Below are 19,032 nucleotides of genomic sequence, written 5' to 3'. Positions count from 1 at the left end.
ATATTTCAGATCACCGTGCCTTGTTCATTATGCATTTAAACTCCTTTGACAGAGAGGGAAAAAAAGTTAAATAAAACGTACACGTCAACCCTGCTTGACTTTGCCGGCTCTTTCACTTGATTAGACAAACACTGCGGCGAGCTCCTGAATGGGGGGGGGGGGATGTGCTCGTTTTATTCATTTTTCCGACCAGTCACAACAGATTTTTAAGTAGCAATGTGTGACCTCCCTTAGGTACGCCAGGCTTACAGGGTTAATAGGCCTGAACGCTCGCAACTGGATTCGACTGCCAAGCGCAATGAGCGAAGAACCAGCTGCAATGAAGCACAAATTGTCCTTCTCAATGGAGACTGCGGAACACCACTTAGGTAACATTCCCAGGGTTCTCTAAGGAATTATTAAAGGCAAAACTAGCCTAGGAATTGTTCTCCCTCTACCCTAATATAAGCTTACCAGAGTAAATGCATAGTACAGTGTGATAAAGCATGGGAAACATGCCAGCTAGGGCAACTCTTGCTACAGTCTATTCAAGTGATCTTTACCAGCGACGGTCTTGAGATCAGTGTCTTCAATCAACAAAGAGCCCAGGCTGAGCGCAAGCAAAACCCTGTGAGTGCGACGCAGTGTTCCGGATCCGTATGTAAAGCCCCACACCACGTGGCTTGGCTCTCACCTCCTGCAGTAACTCTCCAACTTCCAGGGCTGATGCAGCTTAATCCCCACTCCTAGCCTGTGAGTCCTGCAGGACTCTTCCCTCATCAGGTACAATAAGCTGGAAACACAACAGCCTCTGGTAGCCATTAATCACTCCCTCCTCACAACAAAGCAGCCCTGTTTAAGACAAAACCTTGTTTAGGTTGCTGCAGACAGTGGAGCGTGGGTCAGAGCCCTTCGCAGCTGCCAGCAAGCGACTCAGGTGTGAGAGAAGCTGGGACGAGGAGCCGGGATGATTTAGCAGATCACTGACGCAATTCAGCTACTCTGTGACATCCTTCTCGCCTTGCCAGGAGCCCGGAGATTCAGCAAGGCAGGGATTTGAGTGTGTGTGTGTGTGTGTGTTTTTCTCTTCTACTTCTTCTCTCGTACAAAGACTTTGTTTGAATGCCACTTGGGGAAGAAAGAAAATTACTGACTACCTGGTAATTAGCAAAGTTTGGAGGGAAAGGGAATGCGCGCTTCACAATTAGAAGCTTTCTCTCTTAGCAACTAATTAAGTCTGCCTTTGAGGGGGTTTTTTTTTTTTTTTGACAGAGGTGGTGGGATGCTGCAACAGCAGAACTAAAAAAGAAATGAGACAGCATCGCCCGTGGGGTTCTTATAGTTTCACGCTTGAATACGTTTTTTAAAATAGAAATAACAGTGGTGGTCACCATTATACCCAGTCCCAAGATGCTCTGTTCTTAATATTTAATTATTATTGTGATGTCATTACCCATGTCTGCCAATGTCCCATGGAAATAGGAACACTGGCTTGCTTGATATTAAGAGCAGTGTTTTTTTTTTGTTTTGTTTTTTTTATTTCTTTTGATTGCAGAATTAAATAGGATTTTTGAAGTGGTTATTATCATTATTGTAACTGCTAAATTTCAGCTACATTATCTTGCTTCAAGTGTATTGCTTTTTTATGTTATTATTTGATTGCACATTTACACCATTTATTTTTTTATTTTATAACTAGGCAAATGTGCATGTTAAGGCAGGGGCAGCCAAAGTTGGCTATTCCAGTCCTGGTCTTTGCTCCAACCCTGTTCTAAATTGTTTAATTGAACCATCCAGACCCTGAAGTAGTTAATGATATCAGTTTACCTTTTAAACCTGGAGTGGAATGGCCCTATAGGACCGTGATTGGACACCCTTGTGTTAAGGAGTGTCATTTATTGAGGTTATTCTAAGTTAGCACTGGATTTATCATATCACAGCACCAGGTATACACAAACAAAAGAAGATCCATGAATAAATGATATATAATGATGTTGTATATATCGCAGCCCCTAATGCCTGCCTCTCCACACAGCGATATACTGTACATAAACCACAGGACATGTGATTGTGCATTGCATTGTTAATAGAAGGTGGCAGACTCTTGTGCCTCATAATGTCCCTAGGAGTGTGGGTATCTCCTGGAAACCCACTGTAACCACAGCTGCGCCTCCTTGCTTAAGTGTATCAGAAAGGACCGTGGTATTATATTACATTTAGCCTGTATTGAAAGGCTCAATAATGCGTAAGAGTGTAGGAGGCTTCGTTCATATGTATTTAAAAAAAAAAAAAAGGCTTTTGAAATTGCTGCTGTGTTGCGGTGCTGTGGAATTTAAGAGAATCTCTGGTCGCAGGGAAGGTAGTCATTATTTTTTCGTAATTAGGAAACCTGAAGCCCCTGATAACGAGCTAAAAAATGCCACATAATTAGAAATACACCAGCAAACACCATTATTGTCAGGAGAACACAACAGTATAATGAAGCAATTATAAATGAGAGGCTGTGTGGCTGTCATTAATTTAAGCTTTTAAGGATCACAGGATAAACCACAAGTGAATGTTAGAGTGGAACGAGAAATGCTAAAGTTATAAACAAGCTGGGCCGCTGGAGGTTACCTCTGCTCCAAGGAAACTAAACTAATGCCCCGAGTGAGGGGGAGACAGAGGCATTCATGCAGCAGGTTAGAGGATGAACCAGTCCGTTTGTTTGAAGGAGCTATCCGTGCTCCATTCCCAGAGCTGGGTCAGCTGCGAGACCAGTGCAGAAGATCTGTTTTAAATCTTTAAAAATTCTGAGGAGGAAGGCTGTCGATATATTATAATGTCATGGAAATGTTCGAGATTGGTGAATTAATTTAGAAATAGCAACTGTGCAAAAATGTGATCCATACGGGTGATCTTTGACTCCTGTGTAATGCCTGGGTTGCAGATCGGATTGTAGATTGTAGAATGCAGATGAAACCGGCTGCAGCCCCAGTTTGATACTGTAGGAAACAGTGGTCCTGAATCTGAAGGTACCGGAATGCCACTAAAAGAAAATACATATTCTTAAACAAGAATGATTATGTGAATTCACATAGTATTTGTACAGTACACTACAGTAGCTGCTTCACTGTATGCCATTCTGGGAAGAGCTTCATTTGTGTTTGTGACCACAGTGCTAGTCAATGCACTGTCACTGTCGAGATGCGAGTCATGTGACTTAGCTTGTCTGTATTATGCTTGTTCCAACTCGACTACACCACTGCTGCCTATAGGCAATAGTACCGGAACGACTTTCTGATGCGTTCCGCCACGCTCCAGCTTGACTACACCTCTGTTAGGAAAGCACATGGACTTCTAAGAACCGCATTCATTGCTGAGAGCTATATGCAATGCTTCAATCTGCTTTTGTCTGATTCCACACCTTCCTTTTCATGTTCCGCACACATTCCAACTGGGGGCGACATGGCCCACCCCACCTAGATTTCCCACAAACCATGTGAGGTGGCTCTCCTGGGTCCTCTCTTTGCTCAAGCCTCCATACATCAAACAACAAACACCAGAGGGAAGACAGGGATGAAACAGCAGCTCCTCTTTCTTCTACACGCAGGGAATTCAGACCCAAAGTGATTGCCCTCTTCAGTTACAAAAATTCAGTCTTATTAATAGGGGGGGGGAGCACTACTGAGCAATACTACCTCATAATTGTCTGGAGAATGCAGCTGTACAGAGAAGCAATTAGAACCGAGAAGCTGTGAGCTTGCCATTATTTTAGCATTTAATGACCATGCAATAAGGCGAAGCTTGATGTTGAAATGAAGGGTTGAAACGCTGAAATGATGCATAATCAGGCAGATCTGAAGTTTTTCTCCTGCGCTGCTTGAATAAATTTACATGGAAATGTTTATTTCTTTAATATGGAAAAATAATTAAAGTAGACATTGCTGTACCGCATAATGATACACTCCAAGCTGGGGAAAAAAAGAGCTTTTCGTTATCGGGTTTGTCTGTGAGAATGGCCTTAAATACCACAGAGAATCTGTGTCTTAGTAAAGGCAGCGCAGTAAAATGCCACATCTTCAAACAGTGAAATGCCAGGGAGGGCTCCTACTTGAATCATTTCAACTGTGGCTCAACCTTCTTTATTCCCTTTGGTGTTTCGATCAACCAAATAGACTCCACTGTCTCCAACAGCATCACTTTCAGATGGGAGTCTGTATTTAATCATCTGTTTATATTTTCTCTTTGGCACCCCGCTCAACGATTCTCATGCTTTCTCAGTGAACTGGATTTTGGTCAAAACCATTGATGAGAACGGGTGTAATAAATACATCTCTGATGAGTCGAAGCAGGAGAGCGGGCCAGGACCAGAGCGTTCTATCTGCTGCAAGCACAGTGCAGCAGATCGAGCGATGGATAGGGCTATGCTGTGGATATTAATAAGATCAGGTGCTTGTGGTGCCCCAGCCCGTCTCTGCACAGCAGTACCAGTTAACTAGAACTTGTCAAGGCTGCTCCAGTAGTGGAATATGTACCTCATGTATCTCCTGTCACCGGGTGTAATTCCTTCTCGCTGGCACACTGCTGATTTGCACATAAGTGATGGGAGCAATCCAGGCGAGTTAGGAGTTGGAGATTTTTGCCGCTGAAAGATGTTCATCATTCTTGATCTGGGCCTGTCAGACCCGAGTGTTTTAGTGCCTCTCGCGATTAGGCAGAATTGACAGGCCCTGAAAACGGGGAACAGCAGATACGTGTGAAATTAACAGCGGGGGAAGTGAAGTGGAGTGTGGCAGTCATTTAATCTGCAATTTATCATTTTACACCGCGGCGTGCAGCGTTGAGGGATATTACAATCCGAAAGGATGTTCTTTCTGGGTGCTAACCCCACCTGACAGCACGGAGGAGGGGGTTCAGGGATCCGGATTTTATTATTATGTTTTTTTTTTTTTTTTAATATTATTTTTGAAACCCTCGATAAATGTATTGTACTGGCTGCTCCTCTGTGTGTGTGGATTCTGTTACTCGATGACAGCCAGACTGTGACTGACTGACATTCTGTATTGCTGTGTTTTTATGTACAGCAACATTATTGTCATAGACACTCAGCAGGGTATGCGTACGTTGGGCCAGTTTGTCACAAGGCAAAATAAACAATTGGCTTCGCTGTAGCGCTATTTATAGGGCTGGGTGGGAGAGCCAACTTTTAACCCTTTTTTGTTTGTTTTCACTCAGCCCCGACAGTTGAGATTATTTTCTTTAAATATAATTAATAACAAGCCTTTTTTAAATGATGCTTCTTATCACGACTAAATACCAGCATTTACAGAACATATATTTGCAGAGTGTAGTTATAAAGACTTGCCAGCAGTATTTGTATAAAATCTTCAGTCTGCTACCTAAGCGTGGGTTGGAATGAATTACGAGGTTACCAGATATCAGTGGACCCCCCTCAATCACCCTATCAATGGCGCTGGAAACAGAGACTGCTACTGTCATGGTCCGGGTTCACAATTCGACTCCTCCCGCTCTTTCCTTTTCTGTTCTCTTCTGTTGAACGGCCTAGTTAACGTACGGGGTGCACCCAGCAAATTGCTTGTCTTGAGGGCCGCTGTTCATTTGAATGGAAACCGGGGGTGCTAATACTGTAGTTTACCGCTTTTAAAAATACCACTGTGGTTTGACAGTTTTCCCATGCTTTCCCCATGGTTATGCTCTGCATTTACCATATTTTATCTTGGCTTGCCATGTTTATTAATGAGCTTTACCATACCTTGCTATTCTTTACGGTGCTTTGCCGTGCTTTCACTGTGCTTTATTGCACTTTGCAATGCTTTTACTATGGGACACTTTTCTAAGGGGCAGTGTAAAACTTTATCAGGACTGTGTGTGTGAAATACAGTTGTTGGAGTCTGTGTTTATACAGTGTGAGAGTATTCATTTAATATCCAGCGTTTATTCCATACACATATGCAATCTCACGCACATTCATAGCCCCTTATGTTAATCTCTTTGTTCTTGCATTGGGTGGTTAGCAACGTTCTAAATATGTTAATCATTTCAACATGTTGAATCTTCAAGTTTAAACATGGTTGGATCTAAACGGCGCTGAATCATTCTGTTACTTTGCACTGTAAACGCTTTTAGAGACTGTAATGAGACTAAAGAGAGTTGCACGCAGTGTTGGAGATGTTGTTTTTCAGAACTCAGTCAATGCAAACCAATACCCTCTCTCTCTCTCTGTCTCTCTCTTTCTCTGTCTCTCTCTCTCTCTCTATCTGTCTTTCTCTCTCTCTCCCCCCTGTTTTTTTTTTCTTTTGATCTAGCTCCACTCCCCATTCCTCACCCTTCCAGCACGACCCTCGTCTCTCCTCCCTGCTGTAAAGGTCTGCCTCAATCTCCTCGCTCTTTTTCTTCATGTCTCTGAAATCTAATTGATGTAAACTCCAAGGCCACTGGAGAGGGCTTCTACTTCTGATAGTCTGAAGAAGGTTCAATTCCACTGGGGCGTGTTGTAATCCTTCAGGTTTTATTTCAGTTTTGGATAATATGTAAATATATCCCATTCGCTGCTCAAATGAATTATTCTAGCAAATGTCTGTTTTGCAACTCAAATCTTCGGAGTGTTTTTTTCTTATTTTTTTGACTGGGAATCAGTCTAATAACTTGAAACTTGTTTTCGGGGCTACTAAACTGAAGTAAACTTTAGGATTTGGATAATTGGAAACTCCAGCCTGATTGCTGTGATCCTTACACACCTTCTGGGATCTTAGGGTGGCATTCTGCATTGCTCTCGTAGCATATCATGCAGAGTCGAGTGGAGTGCATTGCACAGTAGGAATATTTTAATAAGAAGTGCAGTTACTGAGCAAAAGAGATGGAAATAACGCAACTGCTACCCAGAGCACACCTTATACCTAGAGCATGCTTTACATGGAAGTGAACATTATTATTATTATTATTATTATTATTATTATTCCTGCTCAAAAGAATTACTGTTTTTTTTTTACTGTGCTCCACAGCGACTCCTGCTGGCCAAGTCAGGTTTGAGCCTCTCTGTTTACGGAACCCCGTGGGAGAGCTTGCACTAACCCCATCACCGAGGTAACTGCTGTGTCTGATCAAGCTACCTGGAGGCAGCTGAAGATTGGAGTGACGGGCCAGGCTAGCACTGCAGCGTGCAACACTCTGATGCAAAGGTTCAATGCACAAGAGGCAGGCAGAGGGCTGTCTGCTCTGGAATTGCTGCCGGGGGAATTGCAGGAGGGGTTTTATGATTCGTATTCTTATGTGTGTATCTCTCTTATGTTGTTGCAGTAAAACTGTACCATGCACAGAGACAGAGGATTATACTTATTATTATACTACTGCTGCTAACAATAATGATACATCCATTTCTTTACAATAATCATTTGGGCACTTGCTTTAATTCGACCCCCTCCCTTATGATGATAATTAAGAAACACGATTTCGCTTTTTTAATTGTGTTTATTTAGAGCTGTTTGAATAATTGCATTCTAGTTTTTTGGGGTTGGATTTTGCTAAAGCAAGACAATCAGAAGGAGGTTCTTCATAGTCTATAACCATAACTGTTAATATCGGGTGTCTGATTAATGGAACACCCTTTCAATACATATACAATTGATCAGCATTGGGATACCTGTGCCAATCAATACAGCATCACAGTGCTACTCTAGTACATTGCATTGAAATGAAACTGCATTCTGTATATTTTATCTACTGCACTGCACTGCTCTGCTCACTCTTCTGCTCCGGAGCCCCATCTGTTTGGCTCGTGCGCTGATCCCTCTTGGCTCGTAACCTGAATACCAGACGGCTGTCCTGAGGCCTGCGCTGATACTTTTCAGAGCTTGGCTTTGCACTGAACCCTAATCCTACAGGTGTCTTCCCTTACTGTCTGCACAGAATGCCTCCTCGGGTTATTGGTCTTATGTAATAATAGCACAGCATACTGCATCCTGCGTCTCTGGCTTGGATCCGCACACAACTTGCATGACTCTTTCTTCTGGAAAGCATGTTTCAGATATTATCGGCATTGCTTTTTAAACTGCCTTTACTGTTTTATAGCTTTTGCAGTCCTTCATTGACGGGGGAAGAGGGGAGGGAGTGTGTAGTTTCGCCGGTTGCTGGCAGTCATATTTAGAGTTTTCATGCCGTTGACAGCCAATGTACTGTTTTTTGTCTGCCTCAGTCTCATGAATTATGACATTTCTTGTCAGGACAGAGCTTCCTACAGCGTACCTGACAAGTGCAGTACTTGGTTTGGAAGGTGGTGTTTTAGGCCATTTTCTGATTAAAACAAAAAGGGCAAATCAACCCCCCTAAACCCCACCCCCCCCAATCTGATTAGCAAACTGATGCAATTATGCTCATCATATAATGTAAATGAATTGGCTGATCGCTTGAAATAGATTAACGAAGCCCCTAATCTGAGTCTCTAATTGCAGCTGAGGATCCTTGTACAGTATTTGTTTTATTCCTTGATTTAAAGCGCGTTTCAAATGCGTGCCGCCTTGGTGTGCTGTACAGTCAGCTCCATTCTTGTGATTGCCGACATTTCATCGGCTCTCCCGAAATACCATTTCACTGTCCCTTTCTGTTTCAATCGTGACATCCTAGTGCATTTTTAAATCTCCAGAAGTTCAAAGCACCCGTTTGTGGCGTCAATACTGTTCTTCTCTCTAAGTTCAGCTGGTACACCAGCGTGTAACTGTTAACCTGTCCCCCCTGCAACACTCTGCCCCTAGTGGCTGTAAGAAATAAATCGGGAAGAAATACCACATGGAACAAAGGTGGAATTTCTTACATGCACCAGGGGAAGAGTGTTGCAGGGGGGGACAGGTTAACGGTTACACTGGGTTGTACCAGCTCTACTTGGAGAGCTCTGTAAAGTGATGCTTTAACATTTAAAAAAGTCAACAGGAGGCGATGACTGGACAAAAAAGAGGAATACATTAGTTAAGGTTAACTGTGATATTTCATGCTGTTCTTTAAGCTGTGGTTCTAGAGGGATTCCCTTATGTAACAGTGCAGTTCTATATACAGTTTACCAAGGTAAATGTGCTTGTTCATTTAGCACTTTCCTCATTTTATCCAGTGAATTTCTTTTCTGTTCTTTCCTATGCTTGTAGCATGGTATTCCACATCTAACCTGTACAGGGCACGCTGATGAAAACATGTGTCTGCTTGACTTGGCATTTATTTTTGTCATCTATATTATGTATGTAACAGAGCTGTGAGGAACCCGACTGTGTGTTTTATTAATGGTTCTTATCACCGCAGGCAGAATCCTTTCCTTTCCACAGGGTTTCTAGTTGAATAAATACTGGAGGCTTTAGGCTGTTTTGTTTAGTTTTTAATTTGTGTGTTCAGTGTTTTTTTTTTTTTTTTTATTCTCTCTCTCGACACTTTAGAGTTTTGTTCTGTTTTTACCGATAAAACATTTAATCGGGTGAAAAAGCTGCAATTAATGTAATGATGTAGCCTTTTACTTCTGGAGGGCTGGGTCACAAATCTCCAAACTTTTACCTCGACTCCCCTTAGCCTCGTGTACACATTTCCGATTGCATTTTACTTAATGATTAATATCTATACATGGTAAGAGCTCTGCTTGTGTGCTTGCGTGTGCTCGCCCTGATTTACTGGTTTGTGGGTTTGTTGTTTTGTGGGGGGACCACACTAGCAGTAGTAATCATGGTGCTCAATCCTTCACTTTGTCAAGTAAAGAAAGACAGTCCCCCTTCAGTCAGCATACAGACAACCTGAATCAATCTGGCAAAATATAAACCTCCCTTCTCAGAGCATTTTTCATGCAGCTCTTGATCCGCTTGTTTCTCAGCCCTGCAGACTGGATATGTGTGTGCAGAAAGGGCAGGGCCTCTCCCAGTCCGCCCGCCCTCCTCACTCTGATAGCGAGTCCTGTACCCCTGGCAACCCCCTCTTTCTACCAAGGTGCCCCAGAGATGATTCATCTCAAAATCACCTAATTACAACAAAGACTCCCTCGTGTTACCTAATGGAGTCTGAAGGGATCAGATAAGACAAAAAAAATAATAATAATATTAAATAATACTGCTGGGCACAGCCTGGTCATGAACTTTAACTGTGCATTCAAACTAGCTGCTTCACTGATTGCGCTGGCACCGTACGAGTTGTCTTGTAAGAGGTGTCTTATGAAATGTGTCTGGATGAAAAGTATATTTTTTGGTGTTCTATGTCGGCTCTATCTGTAAGTAAATTTTGGGGATTATCCCTTCCTTTCACTGCTCTCCCAATCTTCGTCTTTGTGATGTGTGTTTCTTAGCTTGTACAATGCTTACCGATGCTTTACCGTGCCTTCACTGTGCGATTACACTTTGATATGCTTTTACTAAGGTACGTCAGACACCCAACAGAGCCTGTTAGAAAGCTAGAAACTCTTCTAAAGCTAATGAAAGGGTTTTTTTTTATGCTTATTTGGACTAGACTGAGAACCTGCAGGACCAGGTGTTAATACAAGCCAGGGGAATAATAAACGGCGAGTAGAGTATTTCAGTTTTTTTTTTTATGTCTCTCCAGTCAGTGATTTGAAAAGCACTGCTCAGTGACTGAAATGTGCGTTCATTTGTAAATAGTTTTGGCTGCAACGGTTTCTGCGGAGTGCGACGTTAATCGCGAGCTGCTTAAATTAATGGTGACGCACACCTTTCATTATTGCTATTAGATTAGCTGGCGGAGTTTGATTAATTCACTTGCTGACTGTAAAAGCATTACAGAGGTTTACATCAGTTTGGTTTCAGAGTGAATTCAGGTCTTCATGTCAGGTTAGACACTTCAACATTTTTCGAGTTTGTTTATGTGGTGGGGGGGTGCTGTTGTAAAGGCCTTTGTTAGAATTTTCTAGAAATAATAGCCCCCCCCCCCCATCAGTTTGTATAGCAAATCAAGAGCTATGTATGCTGATGGCACTAAAGTGTGTGTTTAAATTTGAAATATAAAATAATGACTTTTTAAAATAATGTTCTTAAAATGCCAAATAGGCTCTTGAGGCACTACCTATCCCTTCCATTGTATTGTATAGATATAGTGAAGTGGACTCACCTCCTTTTGTTATTAGAAGTATTATATTATATGCACAAGGGACTTGAAACATCATGTAAACTGTTGAAGTGCACATACAACGCAGTGTGAAAACATGCTGTACTGTAATTCAGTGAAGATCCTGTTCGGTTTCTTTTTTCTTTTTTTTTTTGCATATAACAATGTGATGTGAAGACGATCTCTTTGTTCCAATAAATGCAGAAAAGGACACAAAGGCTCACCACAAATGCTAAGTTTGCCATCTGGAGGTTCAAGTCGGTAATACTGTAGTGGCCAATATATGTTTAACCTGATTTTATATGCAATAAACATCAGTGTTATTGCTGATGTGTATTTGACTGTTTCAAATATATTATTATTATTATTATTATTATTTATTATTATTATTATCATTATCAGTAGTTGTAGTGTTATTCTACATTTTAACTGGTGTGTTTGGTTTTATTTGTCCTTTGATATATATATATATATATATATATATATATATATATTAAAAAATACACTTTTTATAATTTATTGCATGGATAAAAATCAATAAAATGTGAATGCTCCCCAGTTCACATTGCATCCCACGTGATGCACTGTCTAATGGATTCTCTATACAAATCGTCGTATTGCATATTAAGGGTCTCACATTCTGTAGTCCATTACCTCATGTAGTTTTTTCATAGCGTATTGTGCCGTCACCTGACCATGAATTTCAATATTCAGTTTTCTACAGCAATCTTCAACATTAGAATGCTATCTGATTCCATTACAGATATCACAAAAGAACACCCCCCCCCCCCCCCCCAAAAAAAAAAAAATAAAAATAAGAATTACACATAAAGTGAGAAGAGCAGTGAATTTAGGGTTAGGGTTAGTACCTGATAGTCAATGAAAAAGAGATGACACAGTGGGCTAATTCACTAGCATACTGTACTATTTTGCCTTGGGGGACTGGGTTCAAATCCAGCAGAGTCCTTCCTTTATTTTCTTGGTTAATTGACCTTAAAGTCAGTGTGAAACAGAGCTTTCCCGTGGTGCAATCCCATGGCCTCTCCCTAAAGACAGCGGTTCGATTCCAGCTCTCGGAGGGGAGATCCTGAGGTAAGTAATGATGTTGGTTGTGTTTCCACAGATGGAGAAGGAGAAGACTTGCCCTGTGGAGGGAGGAGGAGGAGGAAGATGGGTGGGGGGGTCTGGCCCCTCCACCAGGGAGGAGAGTGGAAGGTGGCAGTTGTGCTGCCTGAGAGCAGAGGAAGGAGGCAAGTAGTACTTTTCTCCACAAGTCTCTTTTAAAGATTCGAACTGTGCATTCAATCATTTTTCAGTCTTCATTCTATATTTAATGCACAGAGTAAGAATCTTCCTCCTCCCTGCTCTCACAAGCCCTCCTTGTCCTGCACACTCACTCAAGGGCACGTCTGTAGAGGGCAGGTTCACAGCCCTGTAATGTCTCTGCTCCCTCGAGAGCCCACATGTTCCTCACACAGGGGAGCAGCCATGTGCCCTGTGAAGCCGAGCGGGCATCTCGTTGCTGGTTTACAGCGTGTGATTTCAGAGACATCTGTGGAGCAGCCTGGGGCTGTTTATAAATCTTCAGCAACAATCTGACGTGAATGAATAACAAAGCATCGCCATGCTAATCCCGTTTGAGAAGAAAACGATCTCTGTGATATTTCTCAAGCCGAGTTATCTTGAAATAGCTTCAAATATAACCATGTTGTGTCTGGTACGGCACGTATACCAAGGATAAAGTCTGTTCCTCGCCATCAGGAATTCTCTTTTTTAGCATATTTGAATATTCCTTTCAGTGTGCTAATACGGATATGAATGATTTAAAAAACTGACTTTCGATTTCAGTGTTTAGTCTGGTTGTTCTGTCCGTTGGGCTTTCTACAAAGCATCTCTTCACGAAATATTTAATTTTGCAAAGTTCTTCAAAGAAAAATTCACAAATGACTAATTTGCTCCCTCAAAGGCCTAGACAGGCTTTGCGACCAACTAAGCCATTGCTACGCACTTAAAACGTGCGAGACAAGCCATTTACTTTTAGTTTATTTAAATCCAGACTAGCCTTCACAGCACCAGCAGTTGGTTAGTTATACAGTATTGTCATATAGTTAGCATATCTAACAGTCAATACAATGTCCATCAGGATCGTCATTAGTTGCATCTTCCTGTAGCTTTTTCCCCAGTCGCTGCATTCCCCCCCGAGCCATGCAATTATTTACTGTGAAACACTTGATGTGGGAATCAAAAAGGAAACCATGAAAGACATGTCTCTCGAGTGGATTGGTAAGAATAGATTAGTGGATTAGGAGTACAACAATGAAGGTCCTAGCCAGAATGTTTGTGATTTACTTAAAACAAAAGCAGACTACTGCAGAGAATCCACTCCTCCTGAATGGCTGCATAAGGACACGATCTCAGTACCCTGCCGCTGGCTTTTTAAAAGAGCAGCAAAAAGACCTTCATGAGGCACTCCAATATATTCGTACTCGTGTGAAAATTAAAACTTGACACCAAATCTTGTGGTGCTAAAACCCATCGGTTTCCTGCACCCCTTTGTACATGTACGTTGAGTGAACTATTCCGGATCATCTCAAGTTCAAAAAGGACTCTGTGTTGTTTAAAATAATAATAATAAAAAAGTAATACTTCAAATACACCGCTGTGCCATCAATGAGAGAGAATCGTTATTTCACCAGTTCAAGTGAGCCAAGGTCCCGAGGCCTCGTTTAATAAGGAGTGCAGTCGGCAATCTGTTTCTCTTGTGTTTGACCTGCACTGCTCAGACGTTTCAATCTAAAATATGTTGCTGTTTTTAAAAAAGCACTTTATTCTGAGCAGTATTACAGCCATCGATTGCCAGCGGTATCTGCTGTTACAGATGTATCAGATTTATAGAGTAAAACCACCAAAAATCTCATCCATTCAAATATCGACCTTGAGAGCGATGAGATTTTCTCTGGGCGTTTGTTTTCATTAGATGTTTAAATTCACGGGAGAGAGAAAGGGGGTTGGGGGCTGTGGTTTGAAATCACACTATCTAAAGACTTTTTCTTGTTGATTCTTCTTTTTTTTTCCACCTAAATGAAAGTTTAAATTATTCTTTGGGAAGCTAAGAAAGGTTTTGTAAATATCATACCATTTAGTGAAAACAATCAGATGAAACAAAAAAAAAACAATAATAATAAAACAGAACAAAGACACTTTTACAGTGAGAAAAAAAACTCAGTTTTTTAATCAGGTTTTTTATAGAATGATATAATACATTAATCACATTAAAGACAGAATACCACCATCCCCACCCCCCTCCCTCCCCCCAGTGTGTGCAAGATTGTGCAAGCTTATTAATGTAAGTTTATAAAGGTTTGTGTTTTTCTTCAAACAGTTCCAAAGAGAAGAGGCAACACCGTGCTATAAAATACAGGCGAAGCACAGGTCAAATATACAGGACACAGCAGAACTAATTTGAGGAGGAGAGATTCGTTCTCAAGAAATAGAGGCGAGTCTCTGGGGTTTGCTGCTGGAGGGGAGTAGTTGCTTTCCAGAACTGCTCTGTTCTTCCAGGGGGTAGCTTTGCTGCTCCTTTGCAGGCTAAAAACAATACCTGCTTTCTGCAGCCACAATGAAGGTATCCTAATTCAGACTCATTTCTTGCTGAGCTGGATTGGCTTGTGTTATTTTTGGCAAAACCAGCTCTGTTGTAAAAGTCAAAAGCCTTGCCAAAACCGGATTGTAACACAAGATTTTTTTTTTATTTATTTTTTTTTAAATCCCTTCCTTTAATATACAAACACACTTACTAAAATAAAAAAAATTAAAAAAAAAAAAAAAGATTTCTTTACAACGTATTGTGTAGCTGTTCATGTTTGGTACAGAGCGTCAAACTTAACCAGACAAACGAAATTATTACCAACTATCTTTTTTTATATATAATTTAAGAAAAAAGAAGGTAATTGATTGAAGTCTATACAATCATACAAGGTATACATAAAGTTAACCCAATACTTCAAATTTAGCACAGAGAGAACATTTTAAAAAACTACTAGATTCTCCTAGAAGGGGCAAAATAGTGTCCTAACAAGAGACAAGCCTTTTTCCTCTACAGTGTATAAACCATATGAATCCTACATCAGTTTAAAAGATGTCTACACGCTACGTATCGCTAAAGCAATGGCGTGTTAATTGCAAAATGACAATTATTTCTCGTTTTGCAAAAGAAATAAAAAAAAAAAACTCTGAGCAGCTCTACAGTTCACACGAAGACTATCCCACGCGCGCACCTTCTACACACCCATGTGTCTCCTACACGGGCTCGCTGTTAGAACTGGGCCAAGGCACGTGTTCTCAATAAGAACAGCACACTCGCTCTCTTTAGAACAGGTTTCAATACAGCAAATCTTTACAAACAGTACAAGCATCAAGAGAGCTGGGGAGGGGCGTCAGCAATAAATACACTGCATTTATAATCATCAGATTAGGGGCTGCAGAAAAGAAATGCAACTTCTTTTGTGTGTGTTATATTATATAAAAAAAAGAAGAATTGCACATTTTACAGTATAAAACTCTTTGGCAGTCAGATTTATTAAACTGCCAACATAATATTTTATAGCTGCTGATTTCATCATTTCTAGCTGCTAGTCTCCATTTAAGCTTTATCTAGAGTTGCTGGTAAGCACTCCTGATTTTGCAAACTCCACATATTTGAGTTGCAAAATGAAGATGATTTCAAACCCCGTAACTCTTGCGGTGATGACGAGGGTGTTTAGATCAATGGGAAGTGTCAAGAAGTTTGCCAAAAAACAGTTTTGTTATGCGAATTTAGTGCAAAACGTTCCCATTGCTTCGTCAGTTCTGGGTGATTTATTTTGGCTACATGATCATAAATGCCAGGGACATTTTTAGTGTAAGGTGAATCGATTATAAATGATTACCTACCTCTGCATAAAAACAAGTGTGTACTTTAGTCTTTCCTTACCGTTTCAATACACCAATGCCTGTCACGGTTATGACTGAACAACTTGTGATTTTTCACGCAAAAGTTGAAAGCGTACACAGTTGCAGATAACATGTGTAACATGGTGAGTATAGGTGTAGGTGAACCACTTTGTACACATTATGCTCGTCTGTTTACCGTACTGTGATCACACTGCTAGGAGTTAGTGATCACACTTAAGCAGACTTAAAACCGACAAAAAATAAAAATCACACACACTCTGACATACCATATACTTTGATAAAAGCTGATCTTTGATGTCAGTACAATTCGAGGGTGTGTAACTAGCAAAATCAAATTTAGTAATCTGTCTGAAAGTTAACCTGGAGCATTCCACTGTAAACCTGGATTACCGGCTTAAAAACAAAACAGAATAGAGAGAAAGGACCAACTCCTAAAGCAGGACGTCAACAACATCTATGAACAATTTGTCAGGCGATCAATGGTACAATAATATCAAAGCTATTCAGATATTGTTACTTTGAAACAGCAAAACCTTTTTTTTTGTTAAAAGACAACATTGACTGCTTTTAAAATGGAGGGTGGGGTGGGGTGGGGTGGGGTAGCACTTCTCCCTGGCTAAGGAATCTGAGAGAGAATTACAGATCACGCATACAGGTTCAATTCCAGTGTTCCTGGGTAACAGTGAACAATCTGAACTTCTAGCTTGCCAAGGAGATCCGTTCTGTTTGAAACACCAGACCCACATTTCTTTTTTTTAAAAAGTAGCACCACGAGAGAATGCTTCAGATGAGTAATATTGCAGGAGACAAAAATAAAAAGGGAAAGTTATCAAAAAAAAAAAAACTAAAAGAACACCCTCCTCCTAAAAAATAAATAAATTCAAAGTGTCTATTTCAAGAATGTTTTTAGGCTACACTAAGTATCAAGTTCTCAGTAGGCATGCACATTGGCACCAATAGAATATATATATATTAATGGATGATATTGCTCTTCCCACTAGATTCTGGTATAGTGGACCTCCAGGCTTGCTTGTTCACGGACTCTGACTCGACTGAAGGCTGCTGTTGCATTACCTCTGCATGAGACTCTATACTTGCCACCAGTGCTGAAGCAAACAATCTCTTCATAAAGTTTGACAAACACGCTTTATGTATATATAAAAAAGTGTCACTTTATCCCCATTTTATAAATATAAGTATACACCAGAAACTAAAAATAATCGGTGATTCCTTTGTACAATTTTTTATAAAGTATTCAATTCGACTAACGTACAGTCGTCCGAGTTACCGTTATGTAAAGAACTACTGTGTCTATATCACCATTAAAATGAGAAAACAAACCACACACATTACAAAAAATCTGATAGAACACTCCCTAATATCTTTGAGGTAGGAAAAAAAAAGTTCTTAATAAACCTTTTTTTTTTTTTTTTTTTTTTTGTGCTAAAACTGTCCGAAATTCAAAATCGCATTTTCCGTAGCTTGCAAACCACGCTACAACTCATGTGCAAATCAAAACGTTATGCTTCGACCGTAGACAAAGCTGCTTTCCTAAACTTCAGGTCAGATTTAGAGAGAGGAATGTCCAGCACAGCCTGCACAGTAAACACACAAATCTAAGGTCTAATATGGATACTCAAAAGGCACCAGCACAAGAGCTATCGAATTTACCCAAACCCAGCAAAACAGTATTTTAAAACTACTGGGACATTTCAGACCTCCTTGTATTCTACCCATAAACCCTCTCGATTTGTCTTTGAAAAGCTGTACTTATGTAATTTGATGCAATACATTTAGACTTAACTTCTGTGGTTAACACAATTTGAGAAAGTTATCATAACCAGTACAGCTAAACGGAAAATTTAAACAGGTAGATGATGCCAGTTAAATTCTCCCAAAAAAAAAAAAAAATTCCAAAAAAAAGGTAGCCTGTCCTCAAATAAGGACAATGGCACTTAATGGGCAACACCCCCATCCCAAAACAAATGGTTATTATAAAAGATGTGTTCTTACAACAGAGAAGAATATTCTCCTCTCGGGCACGCTATGGGAAGGATCTTATATCCCACTTGCAAATGGACAACCAAAAAACCTGTTCTCTTAACTGCTTTGAGGGCTTTCTGATCGACACAACAAACACCACTACTTATACCTGGCTAATGGGGATAACAGAGGAAAAAAAAAATACTGCTTTGTTAACATCTATTCTCCCTGTGCTTTACCTTGACACAGGTGATCATGCAGCACGGAAACTGTAAGCCGACTATTGAAATATTCCAAATCGGGAGTCCTCCAAGCTGGGATTGTCTGGTGTGGGTGGCAGGAACTAGTAGCTTTGAAGCAATGTATTCTAGTGCAGCAGGGCTAACTTGAGAGGTTCTGACAATCTGGGATCTAGGAAGGGGAAGGGCAATTTATTCTACCCGTTTTTTTTTATTTTGAGAAATGTAAATTTACCTGTTGAACTGTGGTCCCTTTTATGCAGTGCTAACTGTCAACACTACAGTTCAAAAAAAAAAAACAAAAAAAACAAAAAAAAAAAAACAACAAATGGGGGAAAAAAAAGTCAAGTTAGTCATTTCATGATTTATTACTACAATTTCTTGACTTTTTTTTTAGTTTAGTAGACTAAACATTTTTTTAAATGTTGTATTATTATTATTAGTATTATTATTATTATTATTATTTTTTTAAAATGCCTCTACTCTATGTACAAAATATACAAGTGAGAAATGAAGTGGTGGTTTTTTTTTTTTTTTTTTTTTTCCAGAGCAGTTGGTGAGTGTGCTGCCTGCTTCCTCCAGAACAGTCTGCTACTGCAGGTGGTGTTCTGCATCACTTGCGATCGTCTATGGTTTTAATGAATTCCACTGCTGCTGTGAACTGCATCCACCAATAGGACTCCTCTCCACCCAACCGGCTGGCATAGAAATTATTGATGTACTGAATGGTGGACAGCAGGCAGGGGGGGTTGGCCTGGAGGGGAGAGAGAGAGAGAAGAAACTGCTACTACACGGTGCA

The 19,032-nt window shown here is 40.5% G+C and overlaps 1 protein-coding gene across 14 annotated transcripts in view; it reads right to left on the bottom strand.

Moving 5' to 3' along the window:
* Positions 1-14,259: 14,259 nt before the first annotated feature.
* LOC117962287 (GTPase-activating protein and VPS9 domain-containing protein 1-like) overlaps positions 14,260-19,032 on the bottom strand; it is a 37,253-nt gene continuing 32,480 nt past the window's right edge. For 11 of the 14 annotated variants that reach the window (XM_034927724.2, XM_034927722.2, XM_034927727.2 and 8 more), the window contains one exon: positions 14,260-18,987. In XM_034927724.2, the coding sequence (XP_034783615.1) occupies positions 18,847-18,987 (141 nt within the window). In that variant the 3' untranslated portion in view covers positions 14,260-18,846. The remainder of the gene's footprint in view (positions 18,988-19,032) is intronic. The other 3 variants (XM_034927735.2, XM_034927734.2, XM_034927736.2) reach the window with 1 other exon arrangement.

This window comes from Acipenser ruthenus, chromosome 15 (assembly GCF_902713425.1).
Source record: "Acipenser ruthenus chromosome 15, fAciRut3.2 maternal haplotype, whole genome shotgun sequence".
In the NCBI taxonomy this organism is placed as follows: Eukaryota; Metazoa; Chordata; class Actinopteri; order Acipenseriformes; family Acipenseridae; genus Acipenser; species Acipenser ruthenus.
Note: the sequence above shows the minus strand (reverse complement) of the source record. Positions and strands in the feature narration are given on the sequence as shown.